A 16,458-nucleotide genomic window follows, 5' to 3' on the forward strand; every position below is an offset into this window, starting at 1 on the left:
TTTTGCCAGATTAAGTATTTTAAACATCTATGAAGGGCACAAGCATTTAAGTCTTGGAATTTCTGAACCGCTGCTGTAGTTACCACTAAAACTGCCACTCTTGCCACAATACGGGTTATTAGAGAGGAAGCTATCCTAGACAATGGTACAATGACCCAGGGCACTTTAGACATCCTACTCCAGGGGAAAAAAATCTCAGTGATTTGAATTAATTTACAATCTGTGTGTGTCAATGATAAGAAATGTGGGATTAGACAAATGGAGGCAAACGTACTGGGGATATGCTGAGATCACACTGTGGTAAAGCACGTGCCTAGCTAGCGTGTTCCACACCCTGGTCCTCAGGCTGAGTGTAACAGAAGCATAAGCTCAAGTGCAGTGAAACAATTGACTGTACTGGGAGAAGAGCATCTTTGGGGCATTGAAAGCCAGATCTACTGTTAACATATTGAAAAAGACAGAGGTGTCAAAGTCAATGTGGTATCACATTTCCATCTATAGACTATGGGCATCCTATTCTTGAAGGGGTTCAGACATCAAACTAGGGAACAAAAAAATTTTAATTTTTGAGACAGGAATTTGGTATCAGTATACAAAGTGACCTGAAACTGGAGTTATTTGACAGGGAGGGGAAGGGAGGAGGGAAAGTGGTGATTAGATTTAGTTATGTTTTCATAAAAGTCTATAAATTGAAGTATTAAGAAAACGAGGGAGGTTCAAAGAAAAAGACAAATTTCAAGCCTCCCAAGAAATCTGTCTGTTGAAACTTACTAGGGCTAAACTTTGAAGCATATGGGAATACCAGCAAGTAACTCTTCTGAAGAGCTACAATTGTAATTGTGCAAGCAAAGAGGAGAAAAAGCCAGGGGCTCAGGAAAAGCAGGAGAGACTTGAGTTTGTGTTGTTAAAATCCAATTATGAATTAAAAAGAAAAAAAGAACCCTGCTCAATTATTAACAAGAAACAGGAAACTGGGTTTGTAGGAACATAGTGAATGGAAGCCAAATCTAGATCGGAGACAATGTGAGGCATGAGCTAGATTGTCTCTAAGTACAGATAGGTCATCTGTAGGCCAAGTCAGGTAGGGAGAGTACTGAGTGAGATTGCTCAGAATTGAGCTTTCTCAAGTCATGAGACTTACAATGTGAAAAAGTCTATAGCCCTGGGAAAGCCAGGGATGCAGACTGCCCCAATTGTCAATTCATCCTCAAAACTAAGGTAAGGAGACCAGGAGGAAAGTCCTTCCAAGTCCAGCAGGGGGCAGTTCTCTGTCAAGAGAACCTAGAGTAGAGACTAAGAACATAGTTGGTGACACCCTCTGCCCCACAAAAACAACCCACACAATGACACACACACACACACACACACACACACACACACACACACACACACACACACACAATTCTCCCTCCATACTGTCCCTATTGGATCAGCATCTTGGGGTTAACAGAAGCCTGCTGGAGGAAGTGGACAAAATACAAGAGAGAGACAGACAGACAGACAGAGACAGAGACAGAGACAGAGAGAGAAATTTAAGCTCAGTAAGATGGCTTTTGGCCTTAAGGATGACACTGGAGAGATTGGGGACTCTCATGACGAAAGAATGAGCTCAGAGGTGTGCAAAGTAGAACCACACGTTCCCTATTCACCTTAAGTGAGTGTTCAGGGCGGGTTGTTGCCACGGCAGGATGTAGCCCCCACGGACATGAAGATTGATGTGCTCAAGAGGGGCTGGCAAGGTCTTCCACTCTCCTGTTGAATTGATATCTGCACCCTGGTGTTCAAAGGAGGAGAAAAGATGAGGGAATGCACTCATTCCTCCCTGAGCAACACAGCCCACACACCTCCCTACACTTGCTTCTAGGTCATCACTATTCATCACAAACCTGCTTTCATACCTCCTGCATCCCCCCTCCCCCCCCCCCGCTACTGTATGGAGTCTGCTTCTGCTTCTCTAAGTCTCCGTGAGAGTCCCTGGCCTTAGCAGGATCTCATGTAAATCCCAAACACTCTCACCCTGCAACCGGGTGCTAAGGCGCAGAGTTCTTCGAGATAACACTGGACAGTATCTGCATTTATTTCTTGTTGACTACGCATATGCTGTCCTTCTTCCCATCCTGCCAAGTTCCCAACCCTTTGATATCTGCTCCATTGCAAAGATCAGCCTGAGCAGGCTATTTACACACCATTATCCTGAGCGGAGTATCCCTGTCTTACATTTAACACCTTTGCCAGGCCTCATGTGAAAGACGCTCACTCATCTGAGTCGTAACCTAAAATCCTTTCACACTTTCTCAGCCACAGCAGGGCCTCAGAATGCAGGCACTTATTTGCACTTTTTCTTTTATTGAAAATATATTTTTTCATACAATATATTCTGATTATGATTTTCCTCTCTCTACTCCTCCCAGTTTCTCCCCATTTCCCCTCCTACCCAGATCTACCCCCTTTCTGTTTATCCATAAGAAAAAAGTCATCTAAGAGATAATAATATAAATAATAAGATAAAGCAAAAAAAAATGGAATCTGACAAAACAAACGCACAGAAGGAAGAACCCAAGGAAAGGCACACACACACACACACACACACACACAAAAAAAAAAAAAAAAAAAAAAAAAAAAAAACAGCTACAGATGAAGTATCACACTCGTTCATACAATCAGGAATCCCATAAAAACACAAAAACCAGAAGCCACTGTATATACTCTAAATCTGTATTGTAATACATGTATACATACACACATACAAGTAAAAATGAAAAATTAAAATTAAAAAAACTGATAGGACATTTTGAGACAAGGAACCCCCAAAGATGCTGCTGTTTTTTTTTTCCTGTGGGCTGTCTACTGCAGGGCATGTAACCTACTCTTAAGAGTAATTTGTTTTTCTAGTGGGTCCCCCTTCAAGAAAACTCATTTTTCCTTTGAAAATTGTTGTCAATTGAAGATAACTTCTGAGTTAGGAATGGGGGCAAGTGTCCACTGCTTCTTTCAGCTCTAATGTATGTCAGTCAATGCAGGCACTATTAACAATGAGGTTAGAAAGTTCTTTTTTCGTGATGTTATCCTATAGTGTGTGTGCGTGTGTGTGTCTGTGAGTCTATGTGTGAGTATGTGCGTGTTGTATGTATGTGTTCATATGTGTGTGCATGTATACATGGCTGTATATCAGTGGTTCTCATCCTTAGTATTGCTGCAACCCTTTGATACAGTTCCTCATGTTGTGGTGAACCCCAAACATAAAATTATTTTGTCATTACTTCATTACTGTAATTTTGCCACTTGTGAACTGTAATATAAATATCTGATATGCAACTCCTGTGAAAGGGTCATTTGGCCCCAAAAGAATCATGATCCACAGGTTGAGAATCACTGCTGTATACTAATGTGTACATGTGTGTGGCTGTGTGTTTCAGTGCATGTGTCTCTGTGTGTGTTTGTATGTATATATGTGTTCATATGTGTGCATGACTGTGTGTGTGTGAATGCACAGGCATATAGGCATACACACACACACACACACACACACACAGGCCAGATTGCTATCATCATCCTTCTCTCCACCTTGTTTATTTATTTATTTTTTGTTTTCTGTGGGCCGTCTACTTTGTTTGTTTATTGATTGATTGATTGATTGATTTGAGACAAGGTCTCTCACTGAATCTGGAGTTGCTGATTGACTAAACTGTCTGAATCCTTTTTCTCTATCTCTCCAGCACTAGGTTCACAATGTATTTGATAGGTGTACTAACTTATGACTTTCTATTGCTATAAAAATTTCATGTATCTGCTTCCACGGTGCAGCATGTCATTTGAAACAACTTGAACCCTGACCCCAGGCAACAGTCACTCATAAGTGGCCCTAAATAAATGACTTCACATTCTTTTTGGAGTAAGATCTGTACTTTTCATCGACAGCACTGGCTCTCACCTGTCTTAGCTAATCACATGGAACAATTCTTTAGCATCTGTGCAAAAAGGGCAGCCACTTAGAAATACAGAGGAGAAAGGGTCTCTGTGAGGGCACACTCACATAAACAGAAATGAGATTGAACATTACTCTCTTAAGTACTTTCTGGTATCAGAAAAAGAGCTCATTAATGTCTTCACCTATGGCTAATGGTGACACAAGGAGAGATATGCTCTCAGCCCAATAGGCACCAGTCTGCAGGATTTCATGTCACTTCCCAGCAATTCTCTAAAAGAGTAGCTGTGGTTTGTCTGATCCTAACAGGAACTGAGAAGACAGCTAGACCAGAACAGGTGATTTCCATTGTCAGGATCTGGTCTGTTTTCTACTGAGTCTAACATACTCGGAGACTTTGAACTCTAACACTGGTTGTATGAACATTTAGTGAACTTACCGTATAGTAGTCATACCAGAGGGCTGTGGGGAAATATGCACTGACATTTCGAGCATCCTGAAATTAAACACAGACTGAGTGTGAGTACTGCATTCTAAGACAGAGTCAGCAACCTGCAATGTACCCTTGCATAAAAGAACAGAGCTGGAATTGGACAACTGTGCCTCAACTTCCTAAAGATCACCAACACTGAGAAGCCCCGTTTTCTTCCCAGGTTTCCAAGGGTAGAAACTGCCTAACAAACACCAGCACCTTCACTAAGGCCCTTTGGGGAATAAGTGTGGTGATACTTTATTTGTGCTGAAATGTGATATTTTATTTGTATGTTAATAAATAAAGTTGCCTGGAGATCAGAGATAAAACAGGCATAAACAGAAGTCAGGCAGTGGTAGCACATGCCCTTAATCCGATCACATGACAGGCAGAGTCTCTGTGTGGTCAAGGACACAACCAAGTGTGGTGGCACGAGCCTTTAATCTCAGTACCAACCACAGAGACCCAGATGTCTGTATAGACAGGCAGTGGCAGAAAGTCATGTGGCTGGGCTTAGAACCAATGGGAAGGCAGAATAGGAAGGCAATAAAAACACAGGTTACACAGGAAGAAGCTCTCTCTGTAGAAGTTACTGCTGGAAGTAAGCTAAAGCTAGTCATGGCTATTGCTCTGATCTCTTTGGCTATTACCTCTATAATAATAGCTCTGTGTTTCTTATTTAATAAGACTGTTTAGAAATTCGTCTACAAGCCGGGCGTTGGTGGCGCATGCCTTAATCACATTGGAGCAGAGCAGGATCTCTGTGAGTTCGAGGCCAGCCTGGCTACCAAGTGAGTCCAGAAAGCGCAAAGCTACACAGAGAAACCCTGTCTGAAAAAAAAAAAAAAAAAAAAAAAAAAAAAAAAAAATTCTACAAATAAGACTTCAAAGACAATGACAACCTCATGCTTGAAGCCTTACTCATACTTCTCTAAAGACACATGCCCAAGGTTAGAAATAGAGCAGAAAAAAAAACATGTCTGCAGGTTCAAAAGTATCTGAAGGTGATTTAAATAGCTTCTCTGTGTAGTTAAATACCCATCTGGGTACAGAAGAAATGATGAAATGTCTCTTGCTGCATGTGTAACCACTTATAGAAGGAAGCAAAGAGCTAGCTACCAGCAGGCACAAGGTGACAAGTATTGCTGCAAGCAGTTCTGAAAGTTTCAGTTAAAAATGATGGAGGCTATAAAGAATCTTCACACTACCTCCCACACCTGTACCTACACATTTCATTATAATCAGTGGAGAAATAATACGTTCAATAAACGATGAAGCTGTTTTCACTTTTACTATTCTGTGAACTGGAATGATTGGGCTCATGTAAAGAAGGATTGGAGGGCAGAAAACCCAAGATACAGAATCCTACACTGAAGGACCGTGAGAGACAAATGTAGAATAAGAAACCCAGTCTCCAGATCTGTGTTACACCAGACTTCCTTCTCCAAGTTCTCTCAGTCTAGCCATTGAGATCCTCCATTTCTCAGAGGTCTCTCTACTCACAGGCTCCAGCACAGGGCTGACCAGGAAGGCTGGACCCAGGAGGAACTGTTTGTCTATATTCCAGGTCTCACGGTCTGCCACAAACCTGAAAAGGGAATTGAAGGTGTCACAATCAGACCTGAAGAGGATTTTGGCTTAATGCCCTCAGAAATGCTGGAGTTAAGACCCATATGACAGATCCTATGTGTCCTCTGCCTCCAGTACTCTCTGCACAGGAAAACGAAGATTAAACTCCCCACATCATCTTATGTACCATGCCTCCAAAACTAAATGTGCTTATGGACAAACCATTTCTTTATCCTCCCACATTTAAATGCAAACATGTTTTTTGCTCTTAAATCTTTACTGGAATGCTCATGGAGTGACCTGAAGCAAATGATGGCCTAGAATTACATAACAAAATAAAAATAAAGCAAGGTCACATGAAGAAAATAATGCTATGGAATGTTGACTCTTCTCGAATTTTTTTTTATTCAATAGGTGGTCTTTCATACACTACTTGTATCAAGCAGAGTACAGAAGGACTGATAAAGTATGGTGCCTACCAGGACAACCTTGGCAAAAGAGTGTCAAACATTCAGAGTGGAAAAATTGTTTCATCGGTTCCCTACTTACAGGTTAAAGAAATTCCCCAACATTCAACAGCATCCCAGCTGGACACTCACTCATGGAGAAGAGGCCGCACAACTGTGCTGCCCTCCGTGTGGGCTTTGTACATCAAGGTGTAGAGATACGGCAACAGGGTGTATCTGGTCTCTAGCACACTTCTGGAAATATTCTCAAAGGTTTCATCCCAGGACACAGGATCTTGTCTCTAAAGCAGCAGAAGAAAAGTGTTCAAAGTCCTTCAAAGACAATTAAGGAGTTCAAGATCATGTAAGGCCTATTTGAACTATATCATAACCTAACATACCATAAAGTTTAGAAAATAATGACTAGGAATCCTAGAATATTCTTAATGAACTGGTAAAGATAACTAAAATTCTACCAGAAAAAAAAATTGACAAGACATTATTCACGAGGCATAGTATAAAACAGTCCCTAAAGCAAAAAGTTAACAAAGTACTACTGAAGACTAGAGTTTACAGGAAAAGGATTAATGATTTGATGGTGTTCCAGGGAAAACAGGCAGCAGGATTGAACTCAGAAACTGAGGAAGCATTTCCAGTGACATAATATAGGTGAAGAAGCTGACATCCTACCCTGGTCCCAATGGTGTTGTGGTTCCTGGAGAAGGGGTAAAATGCACCCAGCTGCATCCAGCGCACACACATCTCATACTCAGCATCTTGAAAGAACCCACAGATGTCTGACCCGGTCTGAAACAACAAAGAACAAAGTGAGCTCTGGGAGCTCTCTGAGAGATGAGGCCACCTTCCTAGGGAGGAGGAGCATGCAAGGACACTTACATAGGAGATGCCAAAGAGACTGAACTCCATCATGCCTGCAAGGAGAGATGCAGCAGGGTCAGGACAGGCACTCATTCTCTGCCTGCTCCTCCCCCTTCACCAAGGATCCTACTCCCCTCTCCACCCACAGCCAGCAGAGCCCCTGGGCACAACCACACACCAATGATGGATTTCCCCAGCTGGTCCCAGGCAGCTGTGTTGTCCCCCAGCCAGTGTCCTGCCCAGCGTCCAGAAGAGGGGAATGTGGAGCGAGTGATGACGACCCCTCTCTCTCCTGTCACCTCCTGCACAGCTCTGGTGGAGAAACAAGGAGGAAAATTAAAGGCAGGAAAGGGGAAGGAAATCAACAGAGCTTCCTTCCCAGAGCCCTTGCTCTTAGGACATCATGACAAAATATATCTTGTGTGACTAGAAAGAATGCAGAAATGACCCTATAGAGGAGCTCTGATTGGTTAATGGGGATAATAATGGAGGTGAGGCCTTTGCACAGTTGTTTCAAAGTATCTCACCATGTGACAATTCATTGGCTTCTCCCCAAATAGTAAGCAATCACAGGATTAGGCTGTTTATTTGCCCATACTTGATATTCTATATTAGGGGATTATTTTTCTGTTGGCTCCAATTGTGAGTATGCCTAGCTACTTCAACAAAACACCAACTGACTATCCAACATGAGTAGCCAAAGAAAAACCAACACCTAAAGAGAAAACTCACTTCCAACACCAACAGGCAAGCTTTCTAGCCCTCAGTTACCCTTTTCCTCTTGCCACCAATAATACCAAGGTACTGCCTACACTGCACAATGACTTTCAGGGTGCCTGTGGGTGCAGTCAAGAGGACTATTATTGCCTCACACAGCTGGCTCCATGATTAAGGAGAGATTGCTTAATAAATAAGAATTGTTGCACAGTTATTACAATTACATTATACAGACCCCTGGGGATGGGAAAATGAATGGAAAAGTAGAGGAGATACAACACCCATCACAGACGTAGATGAAATAGAAGGAGAAGAAGTAGAAGGAGAGGGTCACTCACTCATAGGTGGGTCTGGTCTGGGACCATCCATAAAGGCTGTGCACATCATAATGCCGCAACCGGGAGCCATCTGGAAGAATCTGCTCACTCTCCATGCACAGCGTCTTGCTGCTCAGGCCCCTGTCCCTGGCTTCCAAATCTGAGGGAAGATTTAAGACAGTGAAAAACAGTTCTGGTTTTTCTCATTCATGACCTCCTATTAATGGATCTAACTCCACAACTTAAGTTTAATTTGATATCTCTCCCCTACCTAGGGTCAAGTCAGTACAGTGCTCTGAGCTGAGATGCAAGGAGCCTGCATGTGATTTCCATTGCTGGTTCACTTAAGAAGGTAAAGGAGGCAACAGAACCCCGGGTTTTCATTCACTGACAGCAGAGCAGGCTTTGGCTAGGACTGCTAACACTATTTATCATTCTTAACTCACTTCAATGAAGCTTATAATACTTTCTGCCTCTCTATGTATGCTCTACTCTAGAAAACTGACACTAGGAAAACTGTGTGATCTTTGAAATACATTATTCACCAAGGAAAATAAAAATGGTGGAACTAAGGCATAAACACAAATAGAACCTTAAAGTCAACTGGCTCCATGATAACAGGAAGCAACATTTTCCAACCATTGGTTACAAAGAAAATGCAGGTGGGTGCATTCTCATAAAACTAGATAGCTAAGACATTTTACAATGAGAAGCATTCAGAGACATTAATACTGTTGAGAATCATCTAGACGAATTTGAGAAATTTGCCTAATGTCTCCTGGATCTTACACACACAGAATTGGGTAAAGGGCTTTCCTATTCCTTGTCTCCACCCCCATTAAACCACAGCAACTATGAGAACCTACCATTGATGACCAGGTAACCCCTGATGGCTGGAGAGAGAGGGTTAATTATTTATTCTATAGGGGCACAGTAGAAATTTCCGTACATAGAAATGAATCTGCATGTACACATTTTGACTGGCTCAGCACACATTTCCTAAAATGTGCTAGCTAGAGGAGGGGAAGGCTGGTTGAGGGAATGTTAATCCTCTGCATTCCCAGCCTGCCTGCCTCTGAATAAAGTACAATGGATTTTCAGTTCCTGTCTCCTCAATGGCATTTGGAAACAGGCAACATTTACTCCAGCATTCAGTTCTGCCTCCAGACAGTGCTGCACAGGAGGAGCAGGCCCAAATTCCTTACGTGGCATGTAGGGTGGACGGTTCAGAGTAGCATCACTGCAGCCTGAAGGAACTGCCCCATTCACAAAGCTGGAAGGTTCATTCATATCCTACAAATTTCAGAAACATTACTTCTATTTAAATGTAATCAGAGCCTATAAATTCAGAGTTAAGAAAATAGCATGAAAAAAAAAGCATTAAACATCCAGTTATCTCTGGATATCTGCACAGGGAAGATCTTCAACTGCTGGGGAATCAGTCTATAAAGATCAAATGATCTCTATAGGGAAAGTTCCCTTAGGGGACCAAGTTCCAAGAGATTTCTGATAATGACATTGGAGGTCTTAGAGAAGGAGCTTCAGGTAAAGACCAGGTGTGGAGAGGATGAAGGCTGTTCCACACCTGATAGAAGGAGTACACTGTGGCATCTCCAAAGCCTGGGATGGATGTTGCTCTATTAATATGTTAAGACACACACAGGTAGATGGGCTGTAGAGATCTCTCAGTTCTTAAGAGCACTTGTTGCTATTGCTGGGCTCCCAGCATCCACATGGTGGCTCATAACTATTTGTAACTCCAGTTCCAGATCTGACCCCTTCTTCTGACCTTCATGAGCACCAGGTACATACATCATGTACATACATACATTACATATAGACAAAATACTACATACAAAGTGTACATGCATACATATAGACAAAACATTCATACAAATGAAATAAATGGTAAATATTTTAAAAGTTAAGATACAGGCAGATGCACAAACATGGGCTCACATACATACACACAAACACACTGCTCCTATCTTCCATCCAAGTGAACAGACATACACACACACTTACAATCCACAGGCCATCAAACTTCAAGCTCTTCTCTGGTGCCTCTGGGTTTGTGTAGAGTTCTTGAATCTCCTTCTTCCACCACGTGGCAGTTGAATCACGGAAAAAGTCTGGGAAGGCCACATAAGCTCGGTATTGCTGTTAAATAATGATACTTAGTTATTTGTCATAAATGATTCTATTAAGCAGCAAACATGCATCTAATATGAACATGGCTCATGCAAAGTCTTATATGACATGGTGGTAGATGATGATAGTAGGAACCAAGTATATAGCAGATGTTTGGAACAGCATTATCTTAGAAAACTGTGGAAAACACATTGTAAAAAGCATAAAATAACACCTACTGTGAATCTGAAAAACATCCAATGTATTTCTTCTTCCTTGTCCACAGGAGTGGGAGTGATCAAATACTGCACTCACTAACTCATGCTATGGATTTCCATTAAAATTGTGTCATCATATCTTAAGGACTGATGAGGCAAGGTAGAGCCTTAGCTGAAAAGTCAGAAGTTAGGTGAAGGGTATCAGTTTGGACAAAAGCGTTCAGGGAACATTCACACTGGGAATGAGGTTGGATTCGATTGCATGTTTCTGATCTTGGACTAACTAGTATGGCTCTCTGTTTGCTGTGATTGTAAAACCAGAGGACGCTTTCAGCCATGTGCAATATGAAGTGGGGGGACTTGGAGTGGGGGGAGCTTCCACTTTAGTTTCACTTCCTTTTCCCCCAAATCATAAAAACATTGTCTACAACTTACTTGAAAAGTACGTCCAATCTATTGCTCCTTGACTACATTTTATACTTTTTAAGAGCAAAGATCTTGTCTTGTATTTTCAAGTTGAACTTTATATTCTCTTCAGTGTTTAATAGAATTAGAGAAAATAATAGATAAATAATAATCCGTACTCTCTGTCTCCTTGTGAATTTCTACCACTCAGCAAGAGCAAATATCCATAAAGTCTCTATACTTCTCCCTGTTATTTATTGTGGGACATTTCAGTCCTTGCTGTGTCTCAACAAAAAGCCTCCTTTATGTTCTTCACAGAACTGAAAGCGTCAGGAAGTAAATAATGGGATGGTAAGGAATAACAGCAAGACTTGGCTCGGGCACTAAGTGGTGCTTACACACACCAGAGAAGAGTCCATTATATAAGAACTCAGAGGTCCAGAGACAGAACAAGAGAAGATATTGAAGAATGGATCAGCAATGGATCAGCATGCATCACTGCTTCACGGGAGGCGGGGGTGCAACACATCATAATGGTGATACATAGGCATTGTATCTACTAAAATTGGAAGTAGAAATCATGACACTAACTAGCAAAGAGAACCCTTCACCAGAAACAGAGACTCAGCTCACACTCAGTCTGAAACATGGGATATGGGAAAGGGTAGATGGAGTATCAGATTATACAGGCATTATCACCTATGTATGAGTCAGAATTGCATCCCCTATAGGATGTAACTGTAAATCAAGTCAACCTTGCCTTAATGTGTAAGAGCACATTTGCACTTCATATTATAGACAGGAATCTGTGTGTACACCATTTAACTAGCTCAGCACACACCTCATATGCTGAACTAATTTGTTTGTTCTAGCGGACACCTCCAGACAAATAGGAGGGATCATAATGAGGAAAAATACAGGAGAACCTGGCCACCTGACCAGAGGCATAGAATTTGGAATGTCTGACTGCCTTTGCTTCCATTCCCCAAAGATGTGCCTGTTGGAGATGAGAGGGGAAGGCAGATTGTGTGGATGATAAGTTTCTGCATTCCTGATTGACTGCCTTTTGAATAAAGCGCAGCTGATAAGTGCAGAGTTCCTGACTCTGTTCATTGGCATTTGTGGTAACAGGCAACATTTACTCCAACATTTCAGTCCTACTTCTTAGAGCCACTGCCCCGAAGGAGAAGAAGCCCAAATTCCTTAAGTAGCATGGAGGGAGGACAGTCCAGAGTAGCATCACTGTATCCCTAAGGAACTGTCCATTCATGCAATCATTAACATAGGGACAACAAGGCCTTTTAAAAGGACTTGACATGTTCATGTGTCTACATGGGCTTCCTGGACCACCAAATGCAAGTTATCTTCTTTGACAACTGATGGAGAGATTAGGAAGCTACCTATTCTGCTTAAATCCTCACAAAATAATAAATGAGAGATTGGAGATGATGGATGGATGATGGATAGAGATAGATAGATAGATAGATAGATAGATAGATAGATAGATAGATAGATAGATAGATATACATAGATACATAGATGATACATAGATAAATGGTAGATAGACAGATAGATAGATAGATAGATGATAGATAGATACATAGATAGATAGAGATAGATAGATAGATAGATAGATAGATAGATAGATAGATAGATATAATTACATAACAACAAGAGAAAACAACCTTGACCTGAGTCTGAATAATTTTGAACAGTATTTGAAACCTGCTTAAGCCAGTTTCTACTTGTTCTGCTTTATGTAGTACCAGAAAATAAAGATACACATTCTAATAGCCAAGCAGCATAGTCACAAGCATGGGTATTGCAGTTTGCTTACAGAGGCCCAGTGATCAACACCAGGTATCTGGGCATCATTATCCTGTGTTTTGTGATTCTTAGTGCTCTGTGGCAGCTGTGCCATACCTTTCTCCTCTACCCTAGAACACTAGCTGGAATAAAGCATTGTAAAGAAAGAGTTCTGCAAAGGGACCCTTGTTAATGATCCTTTGAGTATCTAGTGCTTGATCTCATAATGGCTATGGTTTGTGACTATTTCAATTAATACATTTACCTAACTGATCCTTGAATGTGAGAATTTCTAAACACCATTTGTTACACCATTCTCTGACTACACAGAGAGCAGATTCTTCAATTCATCCACCAGAGTAGATTCCTAAATAGCCTCCTTTTCTCTCACTTGCCCACTCCTCTAGGAAAGATACACAGGTTATACATAACTGGATGTAATCCCTGTCTACAAAGAGGCATTGCTTCTGGAGAGGAGAGAGGAGAAGCCAGGCCAGTCACTGGCTCTCCACAGATCCCTTTCATACTCTTAGAATCCTACTCACAGACATTATAACCACAATTCACAACAGAGAAATGAGTTGTATTCATACATTGAGTAAATAGAGCAAAATTCTCCTAAACCACAAAAGCTTACTGATGTTGTGAAAAATATATAGTTCAAGGAGCATGTAATATTGGAGACATTATAAGAAAAAAATCTGTTCCCAGTAGAGAGCAAATGTACAATACAAGGCAGTAGCAACAAGGTAAAAGCAAAGATGGGAGACATGAGACAATGTAAATCAGACAGTATTTATAACTATAAAGGTAGAAAAGGCTGTCTGTAATCACAAGGAATGCAATAAAAAAGTCAAACGCCAAATAGAAAGGCTACACACCCTATCAAAAAGCAATATCCAAAGAAACAACAGGTACCTATATTCAGCGAAAAAAAAAATATCATTCTTAGAGTTATCATCCAGTTGAACGTCCATGGGACCTTGGATTCAGACAGGACTGGGTTTCAAAACACACTTGTACCATGATAAGCATGGACATCTCACCTAACTTTTTTTTGTTGTAAATCTCAATAACAACAATACTGATATCAAAGTAGAAAGTTAGATATGAATTAGAAACAAAATGTGTATATAAGATCATCAGGAGAAAAACAAAAGCGACAGGAAGGACACAGGTTCTAAGTGTGTTTTCATGCCATGTCCACTGCCAGGCACGGGTATTTCTTGTTTCCTGACTTAATCAACCTCCACGAGGGACATTTACCTCTAGTTGACTGTCCCAGTCTAGATCAGGGTCCACAACAATATCAGGGTAATCAGGCCAGACCTGTGGGCAGAAAAATGATCAAATAAGATTCTACAAATTCCTTAATTGTTATCAATAATCAATAAATATTGATTATAAAATGAATGGCAGAAACTCAGAGACAAAAAACAAGGAGTAAAAACCACACCCACAGACACACTAACAGGGTGCCTGGCCCAGGGTGAGTCTTGCTGGATCAACACAACGCTCATACCTTTCCCCAGACAATGTCCCCATTATTAGGATATCTGATGAAGACATTGTTCTCCAAACCCCGGGTGAAGGCAGGATAGGGCTGTGTCTCATTGCCAGAAATGGCTGGGTCCTGCAATCAGAGCACAAGGCAGGTGAAAGTTAAGACTGAGGATTACAAAGAAGGTGGGTGGAAAAAGGGAAGTCCCCAGTTGTAACTTTACTGTCGTGTTTCCTGACTTCCAGAAATACATTTATATTAATTACACTTTTATTTCTCTCCTGAAACAGGAGAGGACAGACACTCTAAGGTGATTCCCATCAAGCCCATCCATTGTCCCAAGCACAGCCTACACATTCACACAAACTAACCAGGATAAGGATGACCCGCATCCCATTTCCCTTCATGCGATTGATCAGGTCTGGAAACCCAGAGAACTTGGGGCTGAGGGTGAAGTCCAGCTGCCTCTCCATGTAGTCGATGTCTGAGTACTGCACGTCCTGTGGATGGTATAAGAAAGTGTGGCTCCTGGTTGGAAAGTCCAGGCTCCAGCAGTTACTACAGCTTGTGTCTGGTATTTTAACTGCTAGGTATGCCATATTGTAGCTTTCAATCTTTGGGGATCCACTGATTTTTAAGTATTTGACTCAAAAACAGAAAAAAAATCATTTCAACATCAACAAAAAATGTATGATGAATATCACAGCCTATCTGTACAAGCTATTATAAAAAATAATTAAAAACAGCTGAAGCTGGGCAGTGGTGGTACACACCTTTAATACTAACACAAGGGAGGCAGAGCCAGGTGGAACTCTGTGAGTTCGAGGCCAGCCTGCTCTACAGAGTGAGATCCAGGACAGGCACTAAAACTACACAGAGAAACTCTGTCTCAGAAAAAAAAAAAAAAAAAAAAAAAACAAAAAACCAAAACTAAAACCTAAAAACACTGTGTAAAAATATAAATAAAATTACTATAGGAAAAGGTGTTTGACTTTCTCTATGAGTGTGTCCTGAGATCAGTCATGTTCGTTCATTGAAAATAATGTCAATTATTCACTGTGTATATAATACAATCATAGGTCTTGCAGAGCTCTCACTGAGATGTTCTATTACAACGGTGGTTCTCAACCTTCCTGATGCTGAGAAACTTTAATACAGTTCCTTATGATGTGGTAAGCCCCATTCATAAAATTATTTTTGTTGCTACTTCATAACTGTAATTTTGTTACTCTCATGATTTATAATGTAAATATCCATGATTTCCAAACGTCTTAGATGTGAATAGGCTGTCTGACTCCCCCCCCCAAAAAAAAGTCACAACTCACAAGTTGAGAACCGCTTTTTACAGGAAGCACATTGCACTAATGCAACATAGAAAAATATGTATAAAACAAACACAAAGGGTCACAAAATGATTTATGGTTATTGGACCTCTGGTTTTGAAGTGAATGTGGCTGATCCTATATGCGATTTCACTACAAATTCAATACAGGATTCCAGGATGGAGAGCACTGTGCTGTGTTGAGCCCAAGGAAGCAATCCACATATAGGACTGGTTTTTTAATTAAACAAAACTGGTACTGGAGTGGGGTTTAATTGTCATGTCACTAAGGACAGTATAATCAAGTATATTGAAGTCAGTCAAAAAGCAGAGGAAAGCCTGGGACAGGAAACCTTAGCTCCTCTGTGTTTTCTAAGCCACCACTGTTATGAGGGTAATGGTCTCCCCTGAATCACTGTGGATAGTCTAGGCTCAGTGTGTGACATGACATGAGAAAACACAGTGTGCCATTTTAAACCACACTTAAATCTGACAAACAAATTCCCAATAGATATACGTACATAGGGGATCTGCTTAGCCACCATATCATCATACAAGCTGGAGATCTCAGCATCATTCTCATATCCATAGCGACACAGCTGGAATCCCAGGGACCAGTAAGGTACCATCACAGGCCGACCAATCAACTGGAAAACAGACAGAAAGTGTTAGAATGTTAGAGGAGAAGCTAGATGGAAACTGGATATGAAGTCAGAATATTTTACCCAATTTAACATCAAATTCAAACCCAG

The 16,458-nt window shown here is 41.1% G+C and overlaps 1 protein-coding gene across 1 annotated transcript in view; it reads right to left on the reverse strand.

Annotated features, from left to right (window-relative positions):
* Nucleotides 1–16,458, reverse strand: part of LOC114684453 — a 157,905-nt gene that overhangs the window by 34,343 nt on the left and 107,104 nt on the right. Inside the window, 14 exon segments of the mRNA XM_037203622.1 lie at nt 1,650–1,774; nt 4,365–4,421; nt 5,901–5,985; nt 6,566–6,714; nt 7,103–7,219; nt 7,310–7,344; nt 7,470–7,603; nt 8,347–8,485; nt 9,531–9,618; nt 10,351–10,485; nt 14,151–14,213; nt 14,407–14,517; nt 14,757–14,885; nt 16,228–16,353. Coding sequence (XP_037059517.1) covers nt 1,650–1,774; nt 4,365–4,421; nt 5,901–5,985; nt 6,566–6,714; nt 7,103–7,219; nt 7,310–7,344; nt 7,470–7,603; nt 8,347–8,485; nt 9,531–9,618; nt 10,351–10,485; nt 14,151–14,213; nt 14,407–14,517; nt 14,757–14,885; nt 16,228–16,353 — 1,493 coding nt within the window.

The sequence above is a fragment of the Peromyscus leucopus genome, chromosome 3, assembly GCF_004664715.2.
Source record: "Peromyscus leucopus breed LL Stock chromosome 3, UCI_PerLeu_2.1, whole genome shotgun sequence".
NCBI classification, from domain to species: domain Eukaryota; kingdom Metazoa; phylum Chordata; class Mammalia; order Rodentia; family Cricetidae; genus Peromyscus; species Peromyscus leucopus.